This window comes from Cydia splendana, chromosome 13, assembly GCF_910591565.1.
Source record: "Cydia splendana chromosome 13, ilCydSple1.2, whole genome shotgun sequence".
Classification (NCBI taxonomy): domain Eukaryota; kingdom Metazoa; phylum Arthropoda; class Insecta; order Lepidoptera; family Tortricidae; genus Cydia; species Cydia splendana.
Window position 1 is genome coordinate 1,709,827 of NC_085972.1, and position 20,447 is coordinate 1,730,273.

General features: G+C 39.4%; 2 protein-coding genes across 2 annotated transcripts; one reads left to right on the forward strand and one right to left on the reverse strand.

Moving 5' to 3' along the window:
- Nucleotides 1-11,155: 11,155 nt before the first annotated feature.
- Nucleotides 11,156-13,643, forward strand: LOC134795956 (pyridoxine/pyridoxamine 5'-phosphate oxidase-like). The gene is made up of 5 exons (XM_063767847.1): nt 11,156-11,460; nt 11,712-11,868; nt 12,385-12,484; nt 12,673-12,932; nt 13,188-13,643. The coding sequence occupies exons 1-5, from the start codon at nt 11,379-11,381 to the stop codon at nt 13,351-13,353; spliced, it is 765 nt and encodes a 254-aa protein (XP_063623917.1). The 5' UTR covers nt 11,156-11,378; the 3' UTR covers nt 13,354-13,643.
- Nucleotides 13,561-15,320, reverse strand: LOC134795955 (histidine protein methyltransferase 1 homolog). Its single transcript, XM_063767846.1, has 3 exons — nt 14,945-15,320; nt 14,392-14,555; nt 13,561-14,035 (listed from the first exon to the last, which is right to left on the reverse strand). Exons 1-3 carry the CDS (start codon nt 15,240-15,242, stop codon nt 13,637-13,639), a joined length of 861 nt encoding a protein of 286 aa, XP_063623916.1. The 5' UTR covers nt 15,243-15,320; the 3' UTR covers nt 13,561-13,636.
- Nucleotides 15,321-20,447: the final 5,127 nt, after the last annotated feature.

The window sequence follows — 20,447 nt, forward strand, 5'->3', positions numbered from 1 at the left end:
TAGTTGAGCTGATCTGTGGGCTACATGGTACGTCTTACTTCCACAAGCGAGCACATGAGGGCATGGCGGATAATGTAAGTAAGTACCTACCTACAAAAGTTTAACGCATGCATGTCGATGTCACCATGGTCTAATAAAACATGGTCTTCTATTCCCAGAGTGACACGGGCCTACGTCACAATAACATTGGCACTTTATTTCAACATAACATGTTACATGGGTACATTATACCTATGGTTAATAAGTTAAAATATTTCTTTATAATATTATAATTTTCATTTATATGTATTTTATCTTAAATTTTACAATAACACGTCATTTTTAATTATTCGTTAGCAATATCTTCCGATTCACGAATGAAATTTCAGACGTTCGGGTAATTCTGTTTACATTACTGGCAACACAGGATAGCGCTGTCACATTTGACAATTCGGATCTAGATAACTTCATGCCCTGACCGTCATCCTTGTCGAACGCGTGTTAATTGTTATTTCCTTCTCGCTCAGTGTCAGCAGTCGCAGTGTTTTCCAAACTTTTCACGTCGTAAGCTTGGTAATTAATGTGTAACTGTGAATTCGTTTTTCAAACGTTTGTCTTGTATAGATAAATAAAGTTTAATTTAATACATTCGATTTGTTTTATTTTACTATGTTTCTACATGAATAACTTAAAATTAATGCCGTTAAAATAATTTTCACCGTTGGTTAAAATTCTCCCACATTTTAAAGTTTGAGAACCTGTAAACAGCATGATGACGTAGGCCCGTGTCAGTTAGGTCATACGCGAATCTCAGAATAGAGTACCAGGCGGAGTATATTATTATACCATGGATGTCACCCTCATTTGGTCACTGCCATGTCACCGCACACAGCGCACACCTTTTGCTTTACCTTACCTCACTAAAAATTAAACGACTGTAAATGTCAGCTTAACAATATTTCATTGTGGAGTAGGTAGTCATCACTTTGATTTTAAAGTACTGAGGTAAGTACCTATGCATAATATACCTATCTAGATGCGCATAGGCACCGAATGTAGACTAGAGGGAATACTACGCAGCGCAATGAGATTTTAGCTTATTTCCAGTTGTACAAATGTCCGTTTAATTTTAATAGCAATGGCGTTTCAACTAAAGAACCATAATGTCTTGGCGAATCAGCTACTCGTGCATATTGTTAGATCCACAACTTTCTGAATAAGTGTAGCCCTTTTCATCCAACGCTTGGCTTCCAAGAAATTCTCTCATTTTATAGATTTTTATGCCACGACGCGTTGTAAGGAACAGCAGCACATCAATTTATAAGCACGCGGTTGGTTTATGCGATAGACGCAATGTGAACGCATGCAATCACGGAATGTAAAGGCCCCAGTACACAGTGGTCAAGGAAGGTCCATAGCAAGCCATCGCCATTGTGTACAGGGGGCACTGGCGGACGACTGCCATCAGTTGATGTCTATCGTGGTGCCCAATCGGGAAGTTGTCGTTTTTTATGACAATTCTAATAGGGAATCGTGACGTAGGGTGTTCACACCTTCGCCCATGGCAGTGGCTTGGCATGGCCCCTCGTTAGCCACTGTGTACTGGGCTACTGGGGCTTTAAGGAAAATGACAATGCGCTTAAGTACCACTGCGTTTGCCGCGTAAAACAATATACGGTTATTAGATCATCTGATTTAAAATGGGTGTGCTGCGTTGAGCGCATAAAACAACCGCGCGCTTATAAGCAGTGACTGGATCTTCGCGGTATTTGTTTAGTCTATGTTGTAGCCAAACCAAACCTAGTATAGAACCACAGGTGTGGTGCTGGTGTGTGGTTGTACATATATACTCGCAACGTGACTTTATCTTAATAGCGTCGGCGCACGCGCTTACTATTTAAATGCTGACATCATCGCATCATCCGCGTCGTTCCGATCGGTAGCGTGCATAGTCGAGTCGAATACTCGGGTGAACTTGTATAATACCTACCTGCTTACACGATGATACACGTATTAGGGAAGTCATACATCACGATTTCCCCGGACTCTCTAATAATAATTATTATTATTATTATATTATTGCCCGCAGGGCAGCTTGTGGCGAGCTGTTGGGGAGTAACGACCCCACGGACCCGAGTACTCCTGAGAGTCGGTCAGGGTCTCCGTCTCCGGCGTGTTTTCGTCGGCCGGAGTGGACCCGCAGGACTCTCAGCTCTGGCTTGCCTTCATTGGCCGTCCAGAGAGGAGTCGCTAGAGCTATATGCTCCAGGGGTGGAAGTGAAACATGCATAAGACGCGAGTTGGCACAGTGGCTGGAAACAGCCACTGGGTAGAAAGCGGCGCACACCTCTCGACACCCCTGAACCGCTCACACCGATGTTGCTCCTGGTCGTCTTCGCGACGGCAGTTTCAGGGGCCCATCTAGTGCGCGGCAAGTCACCACCTGCCTCGATAACTTGTGTAAACATTGTTATGGAAGGTGTCCGTACGTCTTTGTAATAACCCAGTCTCATAGTCCACCTAAACTTCAATCCATAGACCAGTATACTGTTCTCTTTTTCTACAATAGTCCCAATGCCTGCTGAGACCGGTTCATGGGTGTCTATTGTTGCACCTGTGAACGGGTTCCAGCAGGCGTTCTACATGACATAAAAGCTCTCCAAGGGGCCTCTACGTGTTGGATCTGTGTCCCCACGCAAGCCTATCAAAAAACCGGGATTATAGGCCCGTGATATCCAAGGAGATACAAGTAATTATTGTAATAAATTTTCAAAATGGCGGAGGCTTCGGGGTTCGCGAAGCCTACAGCTTAGGTGTAGTCTTCATTTGGAACTTTTAGAAGCTGCACTTATCATAATAATATATTATTTATTGTGCGCCACATAATGAAAAGAGAATACAGAAAAAGAACACACATAACCAACCAGCCCAACTCCTCAAGGAATTCTATCACACTGATGTTGAAGTAGGACCCTGGGGGAGATCGCTTGGAGATCCGAGATGTTTTGTCATGTATGCAGCTACTTCGCTGCATTCCAGCACAACATGAGAGGCCGTCTCTTCTGCCTCCATGCACACTAATTGGCATGGGGCATGGGGACTGTCTGCACCGGGGCATTTTCGCGAGAAGAGACCCAACCAACTTTTTTTCGAAAATAGGAAAATTTAATGTGTTTTTCTACTCATAATCACGAGCTCTTTCGATCCTACTACAAGAAAAAAAAGCGTCCCAAATTTTGTTTTTCCAATCCGTAACCATTTTTCAAACACTTTGTACCTACGTCTTGTAACCGCCTAATGGAGAGTAAGTATTGACTGGTAAAATTTCTGAAAATTATAGAACATTTTTTTTCTCCTAGATCTAAAGAGTTCGTTATTCTGAGTAGGAAAAATATTAAATTTACCTACCTTAGAAAAACAGTTAATTGGATCTCTTCTCGCGAAAATGCCCACCGCCTGAGTTTGTAAGTATTATTGAAGGTTTGTATCAACAACGCAAATAAGAATTTAAAGGTCACGAAACACTGGCCAACGCCAAAATTCAACTCTCACGCTCTCTCTATAGGTAGTAAGTTAGTAACACGCCGCCGTCGCATCTCTCGCCGCCTAATGTATTGACACTGCGCATAAATTTGTTCGCGTCGGCCTCCGCGCCGGCACTTCAAAGCGACCGCCTCCCGCAGTGGTGTGTGACTGTAGTTTAGGTAATGATACCCCGGCGTGTTGTGTGCAATAAAGGGGTTTTTACTTCAACATAAGTACCTGGTCTATGTTAATTTTTGAAACGTATTAACAGTTTTGAATGATTCACGGTCAGTTTCACTAGACTTATCCGAAGCTCGAAAACGATACAAAAGGTAACCACGGTCCATATCCCGGTCGATATAAGTCTCGTCGAACGTGCTGTTTTCTATTTGTTACTCTAAAACAGGCTTCGTAGTGCTTTAGGCTATCTTATCTTATCGTTTTCGGGGACCCTTGCGGATACACTTCGACCCCTAGGGATCTTTTGTGCAATCAATTAACCCCTAATAGGAAAGATCCGTCAACTACTCAAAAGCTTTTCCCACCATCTCCATGTGCCGGATGATGGAGCTCATGGGTAGCGTTTTAAAGTCCTTTGGTTCCACATATCCTGCTCCAAAGTCCTTCATTCTTTGTCTGGTGTTTTAGGGTATACAGAAACATTTTATCATTAAATCAAATAAAAAACAGACGTTAAAATAATACGCGAAATGCCTTTCTCGCAGCGATATCTCATTGAAATTGCATTGCTAATCAATTAAAGCAGGCGTTAAAATGGTTCCGTACCTACCTAGTTGTTCCGGGATTTACAGATGTATGCTTCCCTAATTTCCTACTTACCTAATAACTAACACTAGGTCTCATTTTGAAACGACATTCTGCAATAACATGGACATGAACATTCAAGAAATTGTAATTTGTGCTGTAGTTTTGTATGTAAAACTTCTCCTCGCTCTAACTTCTTTATATAACAACTAGCTGACCCGGTGAACTTCGTATCACCTTTGGTATCACCTATCTATATTATGTCTCCTTTTGGCACGTCACGGATTAGCCTGGCCGCACACGCTCAGAATTTTATGTAGGTACTGATTGACATGATGTGTAAGCGAGACAGCACCATGCATTTGTAGAGCGACGTCCCGATCCCACCTGTCATTCCGTACGGAAACATAATGAACATTCCGAACGCCTGCAGCCAGGCCTGAAAAAAATTGTTATCGATTAGTCCCTCTACTATACAGGGTGACTTTAAATTGGTAATACAAAATGAATGTTTTACATATATCTTCCCTTCATTAAGCCCCTCAATTAAGACTCAACTTTTAAAATAATTAAAAGTATTTTTTCACACCACCTATTCGGAAAAGAGCTTTTTCTTCCCTGCTAGGAGGGATCAAAGTGGCACTTTTCTTCCCTGCTAGGAGGGATCAAAGTAACACTTTTCTGTTCTAGCACACTATTTTTACATTTTTTTGCACATTATTTTTTTAGCTTAAATAATCTGTTTAAGCATCAGATTGTGTCAATACTAAGATTTTTTAATTTTCCTCATAGTTGATGTGAAAAGCAGTATGTGTCACACGGTATCAAAATTATTTCGTCTTAGGCGTTAACACTTGAATCCCTCATTACTCTCAGAATTCTACTTTAGAATCCATCGCTTCATTCAGGATTCAATGTACGCCCTTGACGGAAATATATCATTTTGATCCCTTGTAACACAAACTACTATTTTTTTATTCATCCAATTTTTTTAGGCTTCACATTATCCTAACATAATAATTAACAAAGAAGGTTAAATAATTTCAAATGAACACTTTCCTTTTTGGTTATCAATCACCTGTCAGAGTATTTAATATGAAGTAAATGTGTTTTGATTAGTAATTGTCACTTGTCAATTGAAAATTAGATTTTCTGCAAATTTTGATTTTACAATAAATTTTTAAATAAAACAATACCTGAGAAACGTGTTTGCTACAAAAGGTGCAGGAGCAAAATTTGGAGAACCTCCATTTCCAGCAAGATTGTGCGCCAGCACAGTTAACTCTAATTACTTAGTGTGCGATATCATTTAGACCAAGAGTTCCCTGGCAGATGGATTGGACGCAACGGCCCAGTCGCATAGCCGCCTCGAAGTCCCGATCTTCGCACAGGAATTAAATACCCTCGATGAAGTTCGCCAAAAGATAATTGAGGTGTTCAATTCTGTGAAACCAATGAATTTATTCTTGGCAGACTAAATAATCTCAAGAGCTCATTTTCAATACATCTTAAAATACGTTTAGTTAAAGTAGGTGCACACTTATCTACTAATTGAAAGTGTTGAAACGTAGGTCTTGTTGTGTGTTACATTCGGTAGCTAGATTACGTATATTAATAAATGATCGCTTATTATTTACCATAGATTGGATCAGGGTACTTAAAACTAAACCGCTTAACTTAATGCCAGTCCAGACGGGAACAGTCTTGCTCCAATCTGATTAAATTGTTTGATCAAATCGGTGGTGTGGTGTGGTTGCAAACTCCATTTTGCTTGCCGATTCCCTTTTATTCGATTGTAAAGGTCCCAGTACACAATGGGCCATCGCCGGCCACTCCAAGGGACGCAGCCATGCGGTAGAATGAGATAGCAATATGACTTGCTCCCTCTAACGCATAAATGCGTCCCTTGGAGTGGCCGGCGATAGCCCATTGTCTACTGGGGCCTTAAGATTATGACCGATAAAATAGAGGTGCTAACTTCAAAATCTGTTCTTATTTCTTGTACACATTACAAATGTAACCTGTAATGGTGTGCAGGCCCCAATTTCACCACGGTGACAGGTGCGACAATTGTAAAATCACTGTTGCTGACGTCAAAGGCATCTATGGGCTACGGTTACCACTTACCATCGGGCGGGCCGTATTCCTGTTTGCCACCATCATTGTATTATTTAAAAAATCTTTATTATATCGGAAAAAAACAGATATTTCTTTTGCGAGGTTTCTGACAATTGTCAAGATTTAGAAGAATTGTAGGTAATTCTTGACAGGTAATGAGTTATATGTCGGAATTTCGTGACAATTGTAGTGTTTCTTGTGACAATTGTCATAAACTTAGCAAGAGAAATATCTGTTTTTTTCCCGATATTATAAAGTTTTTTTAAATAAAACAATGATGGTGGCAAACAGGAATACGGCCCGCCCGATGGTAAGCGGTAACCGTAGCCCATGGATGCCTGTGACGTCAGCAACAGTGATGTTTTACAATTGTCGCACCTGTCACCGTGGTGAAATTGGAGCCAGATGTCAACTTTCTAACATTAATTGTAGTTTCGGTTCTGCGTGATGATGATGAGTCAGTCAGTCAGTCAGGGTTCCATACCCGAAGGGTAAAAACGGGACCCTATTACTAAGACTTCGCTGTCCGTCTGTCTGTCTGTCACCTGGCTGTATCTCATGAACCGTGATAGCTAGACAGCTGAAATTTTCACAGATGATGTATTTCTGTTGCCACTATGACAACAAACAGAACAACATAAATATGTAAGTAAGGTCCTATACAACAAACGTGATTTTTTGATGATTTTTGCGTAATGGAACGGAACCCCTCGTGCGCGAGTCCGACTCGCACTTTTTTTTAAATCCTGTTGGCACCTCAGACAGTGGCGAGACACTCCTGACTTCGGGCAGGGGTGCGAAACTCCTGACTTCGGGCAAACTCGGCTCCGTTCGGCTCAGCATTGCTGCGAGCAGTTATTAGGGTTGCTACCATTTGACGTCCTTTTGCATGCACGACCACAGATAAGATAATGACTTGAATTTTGACAACCCTAAATAGCCGAAAGGGATAGTACCATACATTAAAAAGGGATAGCAAGATTCATACCTGAATCGCTGTCAAACTTCGGTTTTGTAGGAAGTGTCCATTATGTACTTACGGTAGTACCAAAGAGTAAAGGCCCCAGTACACAATGGGCCATCGCCGGCCACTCCAAGGCACGCATTTATGCGTTAGAGGGAGCAAGTGATATTGCTATCTCATTCTACTGCATGGCTGCGTCCCTTAGAGTGGCCGGCGATGGCCCATTGTGTACTGGGGCCTTAAGGTAGTACTATTATTTAGTACGTATGTATTTGTTGGTTGTCATTTTGTTTATGGCTGCGTTCGAAACTGTTTAACAGGGAGTTTATAATCGCTCCATTTGACAAACGATAAGCCTCATCACTATAATGCATGCATAAATAAAAATATGTCAATCCTTTGTCATTACTGTCACTATTTTACAATTTCAAAATCTCAAATACGGGGTATATCTTGTCGATATATCTATATTGTGGATATATCTTGTCGATTCGAAACCCTTTTTAAAATACGTTATTTAAAGAAGAGAGAGAGTTTACCTTATCGACGGGATGAAGATCAAATGTTTGACAGGTAAGATACCTAGGAACATTTTGTATGGGAATGATCATTCTTTCATTATTTTGTTTTCGTAAATTTTTTCAATGTTTTTAATGGTTATTCTGCTATTCTAGGCCGAGACTAATCCAACAAATCAAAAACCATGAAAATCGGTCCAGCCGTTCTCGAGTTATGGATGCTGGAACAAACACGACTTTGTTTTATATATATAGATGTTTAGAAACGAAAAGTTTAATGGACTTACCAGAAACTAATGTCGTTTTAAAATGAGAGCGTAACTTAGATTGTATGAGAGCGGCTTTTTGACAGCGGGTTCGTGTAGTCACACTTAAAGTAGCTAACACACTACCGCACCGCACCAAGGTCATTGTGGGACGCACCCATAAGTAAGAGGGAGAAAGAGATATCACTTTCTCCCTCTTACTTATGGGTGCGTCCCACAATGACCTTGGTGCGGTGCGATAGTGTGTTAGCTACTTAATAGTGGTAATACACTATCGCACCGCACCAAGGTCATTGTGCGACGCACCCATAAGTAAGAGCGAGAACGCGTTATTAAAGTCCACGAATGACAAAAATTATAGTCACAGGCGTCACAGCCAAAAAAGGCAGGATTTTGTAGTCATTAGATGATAAAAACATACAATTCAAGTCATAAATAAATAACCGAAAATAACCGTAACCGGTTATTCGAGTTTCCAATATTCGGTTATGAAATTTTGTCAAAATATTCGGTTATAACCGAATATTTCGGTTACGGTTATAACCGATTTGCATTCCCTAAAAATGTATTACCTACCTAAGTTGGAACCTAAGGCCCCATTCGCACGACAGCTTAAAAAGCGTTGCGTTAAAACCCGACGTTGGCGCTTTTTTACCGTTTCTAATATTTATGTTCATATGAACGCTTAAAAATCACTTGTGAGTCGTACTGCCACGTAGGCATCTCAGCAAAGCCATACTTTATTTGCTATTACGACGTATTATTTGAATATAGCTTGAATATTTCAGGATTTTGTAAGCATAAGTTGACATTTTTAAGGTGAAACTAATAATAATCATGACGATTGACACCAAAAATTGACACTTGACAGCGAACTGACAGCAGCGCCGGCGCTTTTTTAACGCTTGTGAGAACAGATACACGGAGTTCCGTATGCTCTATTCAATTTGACGCCAACGCTCAACGCCGAAAATCGAACAGTGCTCGATAAAAAAGCGCCGTGCTTAAAAACCGCCTTCGTGTGAATACATACATGGTTATCCATTTGTGTCATTCAAACGCTTTTTTAACGCGCGTCGAAAAAGCTGCCGTGCGAACGGGGCCTAAGGCCCCATTCGCACGACAGCTTAAAAAGCGTTGCGTTAAAACCCGACGTTGGCGCTTTTTTACTGTTTCCAATATTTGTGTTCATATGAACGCTTAAAAATCACTTGTGAGTCGTACTGACACGTACGCATCTCAGCAAAGCCATACTTTATTTGCTATTACGACGTATTATTTGAATATAGCTTGAATATTTCAGGAATTTGTAAGCATAAGTTGACATTTTTAAGGTGAAACTAATAATAATCTTGACGATTGACACCAAAAATTGACACTTGACAGCCAACTGACAGCAGCGCCGGCGCTTTTTCAACGCTTGTGAGAACAGATACACGGATTTCCGTATGGTCTATTCAATTTGACGCCAACGCTCAACGCCGAAAATCGAACAGTGCTCGATAAAAAAGCGCCGCGCTTAAAAACCGCCTTCGTGTGAATACATACATGGTTATCCATTTGTGTCATTCAAACGCTTTTTTAACGCGCGTTGAAAAAGCTGCCGTGCGAACGGGGCCTAAATGTACGAAGCGATTCATTAAAATAAACAGTTATCGCGGTTGCTAAACTTGCAAAGGCCTGAGTTACACTTGTAAGTTTTACTTACGTAAGTAGGGACACGGCTATACTACAGAATGAGAGATGAATATCGTTATCTCATTCTAACAAATAGCTTTGTCCCTACTTACGTAAGTAAAACTTACAAGTGTAACTCAGGCCTAAGGCCCCATTCGCACGACAGCTTAAAAAGCGTTGCGTTAAAACCCGACGTTGGCGCTTTTTTACCGTTTCCAATATTTGTGTTCATATGAACGCTTAAAAATCACTTGTGAGTCGTACTGCCACGTACGCATCTCAGCAAAGCCATACTTTATTTGCTATTACGACGTATTATTTGAATATAGCTTGAATATTTCAGGAATTTGTAAGCATAAGTTGACAGTTTTAGGCCCCATTCGCACGACAGCTTAAAAAGCGTTGCGTTAAAACCCGACGTTGGCGCTTTTTTACCGTTTCCAATATTTGTGTTCATACGAACGCTTAAAAATCACTTGTGAGTCGTACTGTCACGTACGCATCTCAGCAAAGCCATACTTTATTTGCTATTACGACGTATTATTTGAATATAGCTTGAATATTTCAGGAATTTGTAAGCATAAGTTGACATTTTTAAGGTGAAACTAATAATAATCTTGACGATTGACACCAAAAATTGACACTTGACAGCCAACTGACAGCAGCGCCGGCGCTTTTTTAACGCTTGTGAGAACAGATACACGGAGATCCGTATGCTCTATTCAATTTGACGCCAACGCTCAACGCCGAAAATCGAACAGTGCTCGATAAAAAAGCGCCGCGCTTAAAAATCGCCTTCGTGTGAATACATACATGGTTATCCATTTGCGTCATTCAAACGCGTTTTTAACGCGCGTTGAAAAAGCTGCCGTGCGAACGGGGCCTTAAGGTGAAACTAATAATAATCTTGACGATTGACACCAAAAATTGACACTTGACAGCCAACTGACAGCAGCGCCGGCGCTTTTTCAACGCTTGTGAGAACAGATACACGGATTTCCGTATGGTCTATTCAATTTGACGCCAACGCTCAACGCCGAAAATCGAACAGTGCTCGATAAAAAAGCGCCGCGCTTAAAAACCGCCTTCGTGTGAATACATACATGGTTATCCATTTGTGTCATTCAAACGCTTTTTTAACGCGCGTTGAAAAAGCTGCCGTGCAAACGGGGCCTACACCCTAAACTTCTAAACACTTCAAAGAATTAAATTTCGCACGGATCCCGATGAACTTTTTTTATTCAGTGTTGCCATGAAGTTGACTTGTGTTAACTTTTTCTCCGGCGTTTTTAAGGTTAACTGAAATAAGCTCAATAAGTTTTGACAACTAGATAGCGAAGGTAGGGAAGATTTTTATGGTCAATTGTTTTCATTATCTTATCGCATTATCAATGCGTTAATTATCTTATTGTTTTTCTTAATGAGCGTCATTTCAATCTAAGCTTCTATCCACGGATGTTGTTGACATACTTTACTAGAAAGAGAAGTTTTAATTGAATTTATTCTCGCGGGTACTCAAGAGTTAACAGTAAAATAATTACATTTATTGTATCTTTAAATTAACGGATGGGAAGATTGTTAGCTAGACCTTTTCTATTATTCTTGCCGGGTACGCCAAGCTTTCGCAAGATGAGCATCGACATTGGAGGTAAGTAATTAATTAAAAAAAAACCACAATCATGCACATTAAATTATTGGAGTTTACTTCTATAACTTTCTGGTTTTAATAACATAATGATGTGAGATTGACTTTAACTGGCTTATTTAGTATGAGCTATGGTTTTAATAATTAAGTAATATAAACCCAGTCCAATTGTCATGTCTGTAATTAAATTACTTACCTACTTCTTTAAAATTAATAACTGAATGTAGCCAGATTAATGTGTTACTTTTTTAAAGGAATGAGAATCAAATACAAGGACAAGGATGAGACGTTTCTGGAAAAACACCTGGTCTCAAAGGAGCCTTTTGGTCAATTTAAGGCTTGGTTTGAAGAGGCCTGCACTAAAAAGGAAATCCTTGAGCCAAATGCTATGTGCTTAGCCACTGTGTCGCCGTAAGTTGTCATTTTTGTTTATCTCTTAGTAATATGTAGTTGTAGAAGAATACATTTTAATCATAGTTCTACAAAACTTTAGAATTATGTGGCACCATGTTTCTAATTTTCCATTTAATTTTACTTTAAGCTACATTTATTACATGCTGAACTGTATCTCATGTTGTAATGATTTCTTAATATTTTTTTGTTTTGTTCTTATTATTACTTTCACATTTAACCATATAAAGACTTCATGTATTTAAACCATAATTAACTTTCTTGCCTGGTTATTCAGGCATGAAGTTGAATCTAAATAAGCAACAACTTTTGATCATAAAGACCTTGAAAAGACTTACCACTGAAAGGAGTTACTAAGTTTTAAGCTAAATCTAAACAATATAAATATGTTTACAAAAAAGTAAGGTTTAGTGTTTTAGAGTATGTTTGTCTTTTTCTTTGGTAAACTTAACTAACTTAACCTTAGAACTTAACAGCCAACACTGTTTATATATTTTTTTTTGTATCTTGTTACAGGCAAGGTTTTCCTTCAGCCAGATTTGTTTTACTGAAAGGTTATGGAAAGGAGGGCTTCAAGTTTTTCACTAACTATGAAAGTAGAAAGGCTAGAGAATTGGTAAGTGGTATTTTTTCTTCTAATGTGAATCTGTTTCTAGGTATTTCCTTGTTATGATTCAGATTTATTTATTTCATTATACCCTTACATCTGATTTTTTGGACTATGTCAATTTACACAGATAAGATAAAAAAAGAAACAATATTAAAGCAATTTGATATAGGAGTTAATAATATGACTTTTTTCAGGATCTCAATCCAAATGTAGCGGCTACCTTTTACTGGGAAGTCCTAAACAGATCCATAAGGATCGAAGGTCAAGTAGAAAAGCTGTCAGAAGGGGAATCAACAACATACTTCCATTCCCGGCCGGTCCCAAGCCAGATTGCGGCCTGCGCTAGCCATCAGAGCACTCCAATAGAGTCGAGGGATGTGCTGTGTGAGCGAGAGAGCATATTGGAGGCTCAGTACCTGATACCTGAAAAGGAAGTTCCTAAGCCAAACTATTGGTAAGTTACAATTTTCTGTTTCTCATCATGAGAAAACGACTAGCCCTACATAAGTTATGGAGCCAGCAAAACTTAAAACTGACAACCTCAGATTTGGAAGCAATTTAATAAACACTTCAAACAAAAAGACTATGTATAAAGAAAATCTCCTTTAGTTTAGATTTTGCGAGATTGCGTGTTACATTACAGTATTTCATGCATGGGTCAGCAGTAAGTCTCAACTATCCTAACTTAAATATTTATTACTTGTTACAGGGGTGGCTACATCATTCGTCCACGAGCTATAGAGTTCTGGCAGGGCCAACGGGACCGTCTTCATGACAGGATCAGGTTCAGGAAGCCAAATGTAGGCGAACAGCCAGACGGGAAGCTACTCCATGAGGGGGAGGATGGATGGGTTTATGAGAGACTCTCGCCATAAGTTTCTACTGCAAATGTGAAATTATGCAGTTTTTTCGTTTCTTTTATTGTGTAATTCATGAGCAAATTATATCAGCTTAGTGCTGAAATTATAGGCTAGTAAAGTTGTAATTATTTAAGTTTCAAGCAGATTGAATCAGTTTTATAATGGTATAAAGATCAATTTTAATGTAGGTATGAATATTATGGATAAGAAAGTCTTCCAATGGTAATTATAATAACTTTTATTTACAATGTTGATGTTTTACACTGCTTTTGTTATATTTAAATTAAATAAATAAATGTCATGTCTTTTTCGTCAGTTTTAATATTTCCCTAAGTATACCTCCTGTGCTTTTCCAACAGACTTTGCTTTCCAAAAGCCCATTTTTCTCTACACTTGTTTCAAACTGCCTTGTGCCACCGCCCACTCCAAAATAGCAGGTTTTAGCAGCCACATACACTTCTCCGTCTTTACTTAATCTTTTTACAAAGAGATCAATTAGCTTATCATAATTTGTGGTGTTATAAATAGTCTCAGATGTCAATATGATGTCAAAAACTTCAGTATCCTCTAGTTTATTATTGAATGAGGCCCAGTCCCCAGAGTAGAATTTGCATTTACTTATGTCCAGTGATTTTTCATTTTCTTCAATGTTAAGTAAAACATTGGGTATTGTAACACATTCTAGTATTTCCTTGTTCTGAAAAAGAAAACAATATTTTTTAATTAAATTTAATTAAATAAAAAAATAAAATTGGCTTTGCACCATAGAAGGTAGGATCCTATAGAATTGGTAAATGCATGCTTCCGTGAGGGACAAAACATACACAATGCGACACTATGATTGGTCGAATTTATTTGTTGCCCACCATAATCCATACCAAATTTACAGTGGGGAACAAATAAAATGTGAGACTGTGACAAGGACAGACAATCTTTCGCTGCTACTCCTACTGAAAGATACTAAGACTATCCTGTTCAGTCACTTCCCCCCACCTTTCATGCCAGATCCAGTTATATACTAGATTCATGCTTTGCACTAGGCTTTATACTTACATAATCCTGAAATGTCACTAAAGCATCCTTTAAAAAAGTGTAAATGCCAAGAATGCCAGCACCACAGCCAAGATCCAGAACTTTTTTATTTTGAAATTGGATTCCAGTCTGATTCTCAAGATATTCTATTAAATCATATGTGCATTCCCATATTTTAAGACCACCTGTAAAAAAAAGTAAATAAAATTACTTCAAATCTTGAAAACCTAATACCCAGGGACCAAATCTTGATTTTTAGGGTTCCGTACCCAAAGGGTAAAAACGGGACCCTATTACTAAGACTCCGCTGTCCATCCGTCCGTCCATCTGTCACCAGGCTGTATCTCATGAACCGTGATAGCTAAGCAGTTGAAATTTTCACAGATGATGTATTTCTGTTGCCGCTATAACAACAAATACTAAAAAGTACGGAACCCTCGGTGGGCGAGTCCGACTCGCACAGTTTATTTTGTATATTCCAATTAGATTCTACTTTGAGATTCTGTTATTATATTAGTAATGAATACTGAATAGAACTGTCCAATAGATATTAAATTTAAAAGTATTAACCCACCTTCGTATTTACCGGCAACTAGGTCTTTGTTTTCTTTCTCTGCTAATTCAACAGCATTTATGAACTCATTACCCCCAGTGTACATTTTGTTGAGTGCCTCCGAGGCCACCACATGACCGATCTCCACATCTCCGCAGGCGAACATCCTAGCATGCGCTACGAGATCCTCAATATCTTCTATTTGTTTGTTTGGTGTAACTTCTTCACATTGTAACCAAACAATTTCTTCATTTGATTCTTCTATTTTATATTTCGTAGCATCTCCATCATTGGAAAAGTTGAATTTAAACGTGGACATTGTTGTGACTGTATTTTTTTAAATATTAACTAGAAACATTAAATTTTCATTGTAATCAGAATAATATAATTATTTTATTGGGGACGAGAGTGGGGACGAGCGACAGAGATACAAGAAACCGACACCACGTGTATTTGACAAACTGTCACTGTCATTTCTCATTTTTATCGATTTGACGTTTGAGACCAAACCATGGAGTTATAAGAAGGAGTGACCTGTCACTTTTTTTGCCATACTAAATTGAACCTTATCACAGAGCCAGAAAGACGTTCGTACCAGTACAGAGAAAACGGTCCACTTGAGATAGCAAAGGTGGGCCGCGGTGTCTCACTCGCACATGTTGCCAATGTTAAAAATATACCATTGCGGTAGTATTTATATCAATATACTACTAAAATTAAATACCTTCTTATATTATTTAAGTGCTATATTCAGAGTATGGTTCTGATATCTTTTAGGAAATTTGTAAATAATTATGATGTCAATATTATTAACTGATTTAACCAAGCATGTGCACAACAATAAAAAACACTAATTTTGATATGGTAGACATTGTAGTAGTAAGTTTGAATATTAATTGGTATCCCTAACCTGATGACATATTTACAAAACACGTGAATGCAAAATTTCTTAAAAATGGTGAAGAAATGTTGCGTTAAAGGTTGTGGGAGTGAAATAATTTCTAATTGTGTAATATCGTTTCACAAGGAAGCCACAATTATTACATTTCACGATAAAAATACAAGTTAGACATTGTCAAACTAATTAGGGTTACCATGATGTCGGCACGATGAGAACCAGTTTTACCACTTCCTTTATGGTTTTACACAATTCTTATTACGTACTTAAACGTAAGTTTTCATAAATAGGTATGTATTTATTTCGGCATGTTTAAATTGGTGAAATGAGAGCCAATACAGAATAAATAATTGCAAAAATTTAAATCCAAAGTCCTTAAACATTACAGACACATTTATAAATTGTTATAATAATAAAAAAACACATAGATAATAAAAGAAAAATAGAAGTTTATCGTAATTTACTGACTTTTGGGACGATACCAGAAACGTTACTGGGAATTTAGCCCTCATAAGCACGAGCGCTTTTTCAACGCGCGTAAAGCCCCCTCCAGACTATCCGCGTGAATCGCGGACGAAGCCGCGAACGCGAGTGTGTAGTCGATTTCGCTGTCTGCGAAAATCTACTCCACACTCGCGTTCGCGGCTTCGCCCGCGATTCACGCGCATAGTCTGGAGGGGGCTTTACGAAAGGCGTTGAATCCGTTCACACGCTAAATTCGATGTAACGACCAACGCTTAAAGTCGAAAAAAAAAACAAGGCTTGATAAAAAGCGCCACCACCATCGTGTGAACAAATACACATGTTTCCATTTGTTTCATTCTAACGCGCTTTTTTAACGCGCGTTGAAAAAGCGCTCGTGCGTATGAGGGCTTACCCTCTTTGGAAAATTTACTGGGAACGGCACATCACTAGTTTCTTTACATTTCACGACTCTTCTCTTTTCGCACAGATGGCCTACCACCGTGAACACCGAAGTTCGCAAATTACGGGCATCTTTCTCTTTTACTCCTATAAAGGAGTAATTACAGTGACAGCGAAAGATGCTCGCAATTTGCGAACTTCGGTGTTTATGGTTTTCGGTGACGCCGAAATAATTTTTAGCTTGAAGTAAGATTTTTACTATTGTACGTATGTTAGTTTGTAAGGTATGTATCTATGGGCCTTAGTCGCCTGATAATAAATGATATTTATTTTTTTAATTTAATTTATGCTCCAGTGACAAGCGTCCTAGTTAAAAACTATAACAAACGGGCGTAGCGGATCCACGCGACCCTGAGGCAGTGGCGGATTTGCTCTAAGGTCGAGTAGGCCCGGGCCTAGGGTGGCAGTCTATATGATGGGTGCTGAGAAAGGGGCGTCTAGTGCTTGCTACAGGGCCTACCCCAAACCACTTTCGACATTTTGTCTCTCTGTCGCACTTGTAAATTCGTACGTAAGTGTGACAGAGAGGCAACACGTCGAACTTGGTTCGCGGTAGACCCTCTGGTTCTGTCACCATATCTGTCTCTCTATCTCTGTCACTTATACCCGTGTTCTTGACAGACGTTACGGCGGACCACATTCCTGACGATCCACCATGTTCGTGGTCCAGTGCGCCTATTAGCAACAGCTTTTAGAACAACTAAATTAAGTGCCTAAGGTTGTGTGAACCGTTTTACAGAAGAGAAAAAAAACTATATCCTTCCCTTTTCAGGCCATAATACTAGTACAGCGAAAATACAGTATGATTCTCTATAACTATGCACGAATAAGAAAAGATCCTGGCCAAACTATATATTCAATGTTATCCTAATATCCCACATACATATGACTTATGGTCACCCTAATTAGAAAGAGATGCAACGGCCCACCTTGACTTCTCATGTGGACACACTTTTTGGCTAATGTACTCTGTCCGGTTTACTCTCTAGGTCCGTGGGTGCACCTTACAGGATATAACCAAACGGAGACGCCATGTCTATAATTTTCGGTACAAAATAGTCTGCCGTTTTTTGTGGGGGAGGGGCATGTCAAATGTATACGTAACCGCAGAAGAAATAATAGTACTACCGTACAGAAAGGACACTTCTTACAAACCCGAAGTTTGACAGCAGTTCAGGGTCGAATCATGCTATCTCTTTCTAATATATAGCACTGTCCCTTTCGGCTATTTAGGGTTGTCAAAATTCAAGTGATTATCTTATCTGTGGTCGTGCACGCACAAGGAAGTCAAGTGGTGCCAACCCTAATAATTGCTCGGAGCAATGCTGAGCCGAACCACAGTACAAGAACAGTAGTGAATCTTCATAGAAATGTGCCGCCGCCGGCTTGAATGTGTGCGTGCGCGCCGGGCGCCGTGTACGCACGCGCTGCCACGCACACATTAGCATAATATACGGGGGAATACGGTGGCGGCAGTGTGGGCCGTACCGCGACTGTGATCGCGCGCATTCGAGTACGCTACCCGCCCGCTCGCATTTGTCTGCTCTGACGGTAGGCCTTAATTTTATTGATCATGACTATGAACAGAGGCAATAGTATAAGTAAAACAAGATTGAATATCACTATTGTATACAATACTTTTTCTACGAATCAACAAAAATAATACTTTAAACTAGTAGAATCATACAAACAAACCAAACCAAAAGTATACAGCTAAGATACGGGAGCAGCCGCGATACCTTCATAATACTGGTACGCGCCCCGGCCACCGCGTTAGTTGGTCAATGACACCTTCTCGTAACTCATGAGACCCTGGTACTTGCTCCGCGCTAAATTCAATTTTTAGACAGTTATTTTCTCGATTTTGGCCACCATAGCCTATGGAGACTAACAAGCAACACTAAGTGGTTTTCGTAGTCTATGGATGTTGCTATATTAAGGGTGTCACATGCGCGTTTCTGACTTATGAACCAATTGTTTCTACTATACAACCTAAAATTAATAATTAATTTGAGCTATGGTTTTGTTTCGTCCTCTTGACCGCGGCGAGCTGTGATTGGTCAATTTCATTATAGTTGACTAAACTGTATCGAAATGAATATTATAGTTGAGTTGGGACCCGTACATTAAAAATACCCATTTGCAGTTTGGTATATGAAATCTTAATTCAAAAATTACAGTCGACGAGTAGTAAAAAAATATTATAGTGTCTCAATAACGACTCCTCAAACCCGGACTTGTCATTCTTCATAATACCTACTTGCCCATGCTTCCCTAAAACCTTTTTACTAAAGTTATACGTAAAGCGCCCTCCACACTCATGCGCGAATCGCGGCGAGAAGCCGCGAACACGAGTGTGGAGTTTTGAACGCAGACCTGCGAAATCGACTCCACACTCGCGTTCGCGACTTCGCGCCGCGATTCGCTCACGAGTGTGGAGCGGGCTTAAGGATGAGAATTTACTTTAAGAACCGCAAACAATAAAACGTTCCGAACATGCAGAAACCGGAGGATTTTTTTTCTGTATCGAATTTATAATTTGTTTAATAACTGCCATTTCCTAATGTAAATATTTAAAAAGCGTTTTATTTATACTTCATTTATGGATTGATAGAACATTTCATTATATTATAATAAATAGAAACGTAGTGCTACTCATAATACGCAAATAATATTTAACTAAAAATAAAAGTGACAACCCTAAGCGCCAACGCAAAAGTAGGCAAATAACTTGCCGAGCGGCCTTAGATTCACTACTGTTCTTAGTGTACTGTGGCCGAACGGAGCCGAGTTCGACCGAAGTCAGGAGCAGGCTGACGCAACTAGGAACAAAAAAAGGTTTTGCATGGACTTCAGTGACCTAGCCATAGCAAAAAAAAAACAAAATAAAACGTCAGTGCTATTTATCTGTCAAGTCAACTGTCAGCCACATTGCTTTGTTGCTTGTCATGGCGGTTCGTAGGTTTTACTTACGTATTTCTTGCAATTTCTTTTTTAAAAGCCTTCGTTATTTTCCAAAACAGTCAAACGTGATAAGAACATACAGTGAGTCAATAGATTTTGTTTAAATGCCACCGAAAACTAATAGAGGGAGAGCTAGCCACGGAAATAGGTATGCAATTTATAGAGTAACGAAATCCCTCTAGTTAGTATGCCATACTATCATTATGAATTAATCTGGGCGCCTGGCAGCTGTCTAGCGGTGGGTGTGGGAGTGGATGGGCAACAAAGTGGTTGTAAAATCAATTGAAGGTGTGCAATTTATAGAGCTCTGTGTTTGGTGTGATATAATAGCTAATTATGTATTTAATTCAAATATAACAATGCCAGGCGTTTTATTTGGGGGAAAAGTAGTGCCAGGCGATGAAAATACACAATCACTTGTGCGCCTGCAGGAAGATCACGAGCAAATTGCACTCGCCTCACAATCTATGCGTAAAGCAATTGTGAGTACTTCCTGCAGGCGCACAAGTGATTGTGTATTTTCATCGCCTGGCACTACTTTTCCCCCAAATAAAACGCCTGGCATTGTTATATTTGAATTAAATACATAATTAGCTATTATATCACACCAAACACAGAGCTCTATAAATTGCACACCTTCAATTGATTTTACAACCACTTTGTTGCCCATCCACTCCCACACCCACCGCTAGACAGCTGCCAGGCGCCCGGATTAATTAATAATGAATGTATGGCATA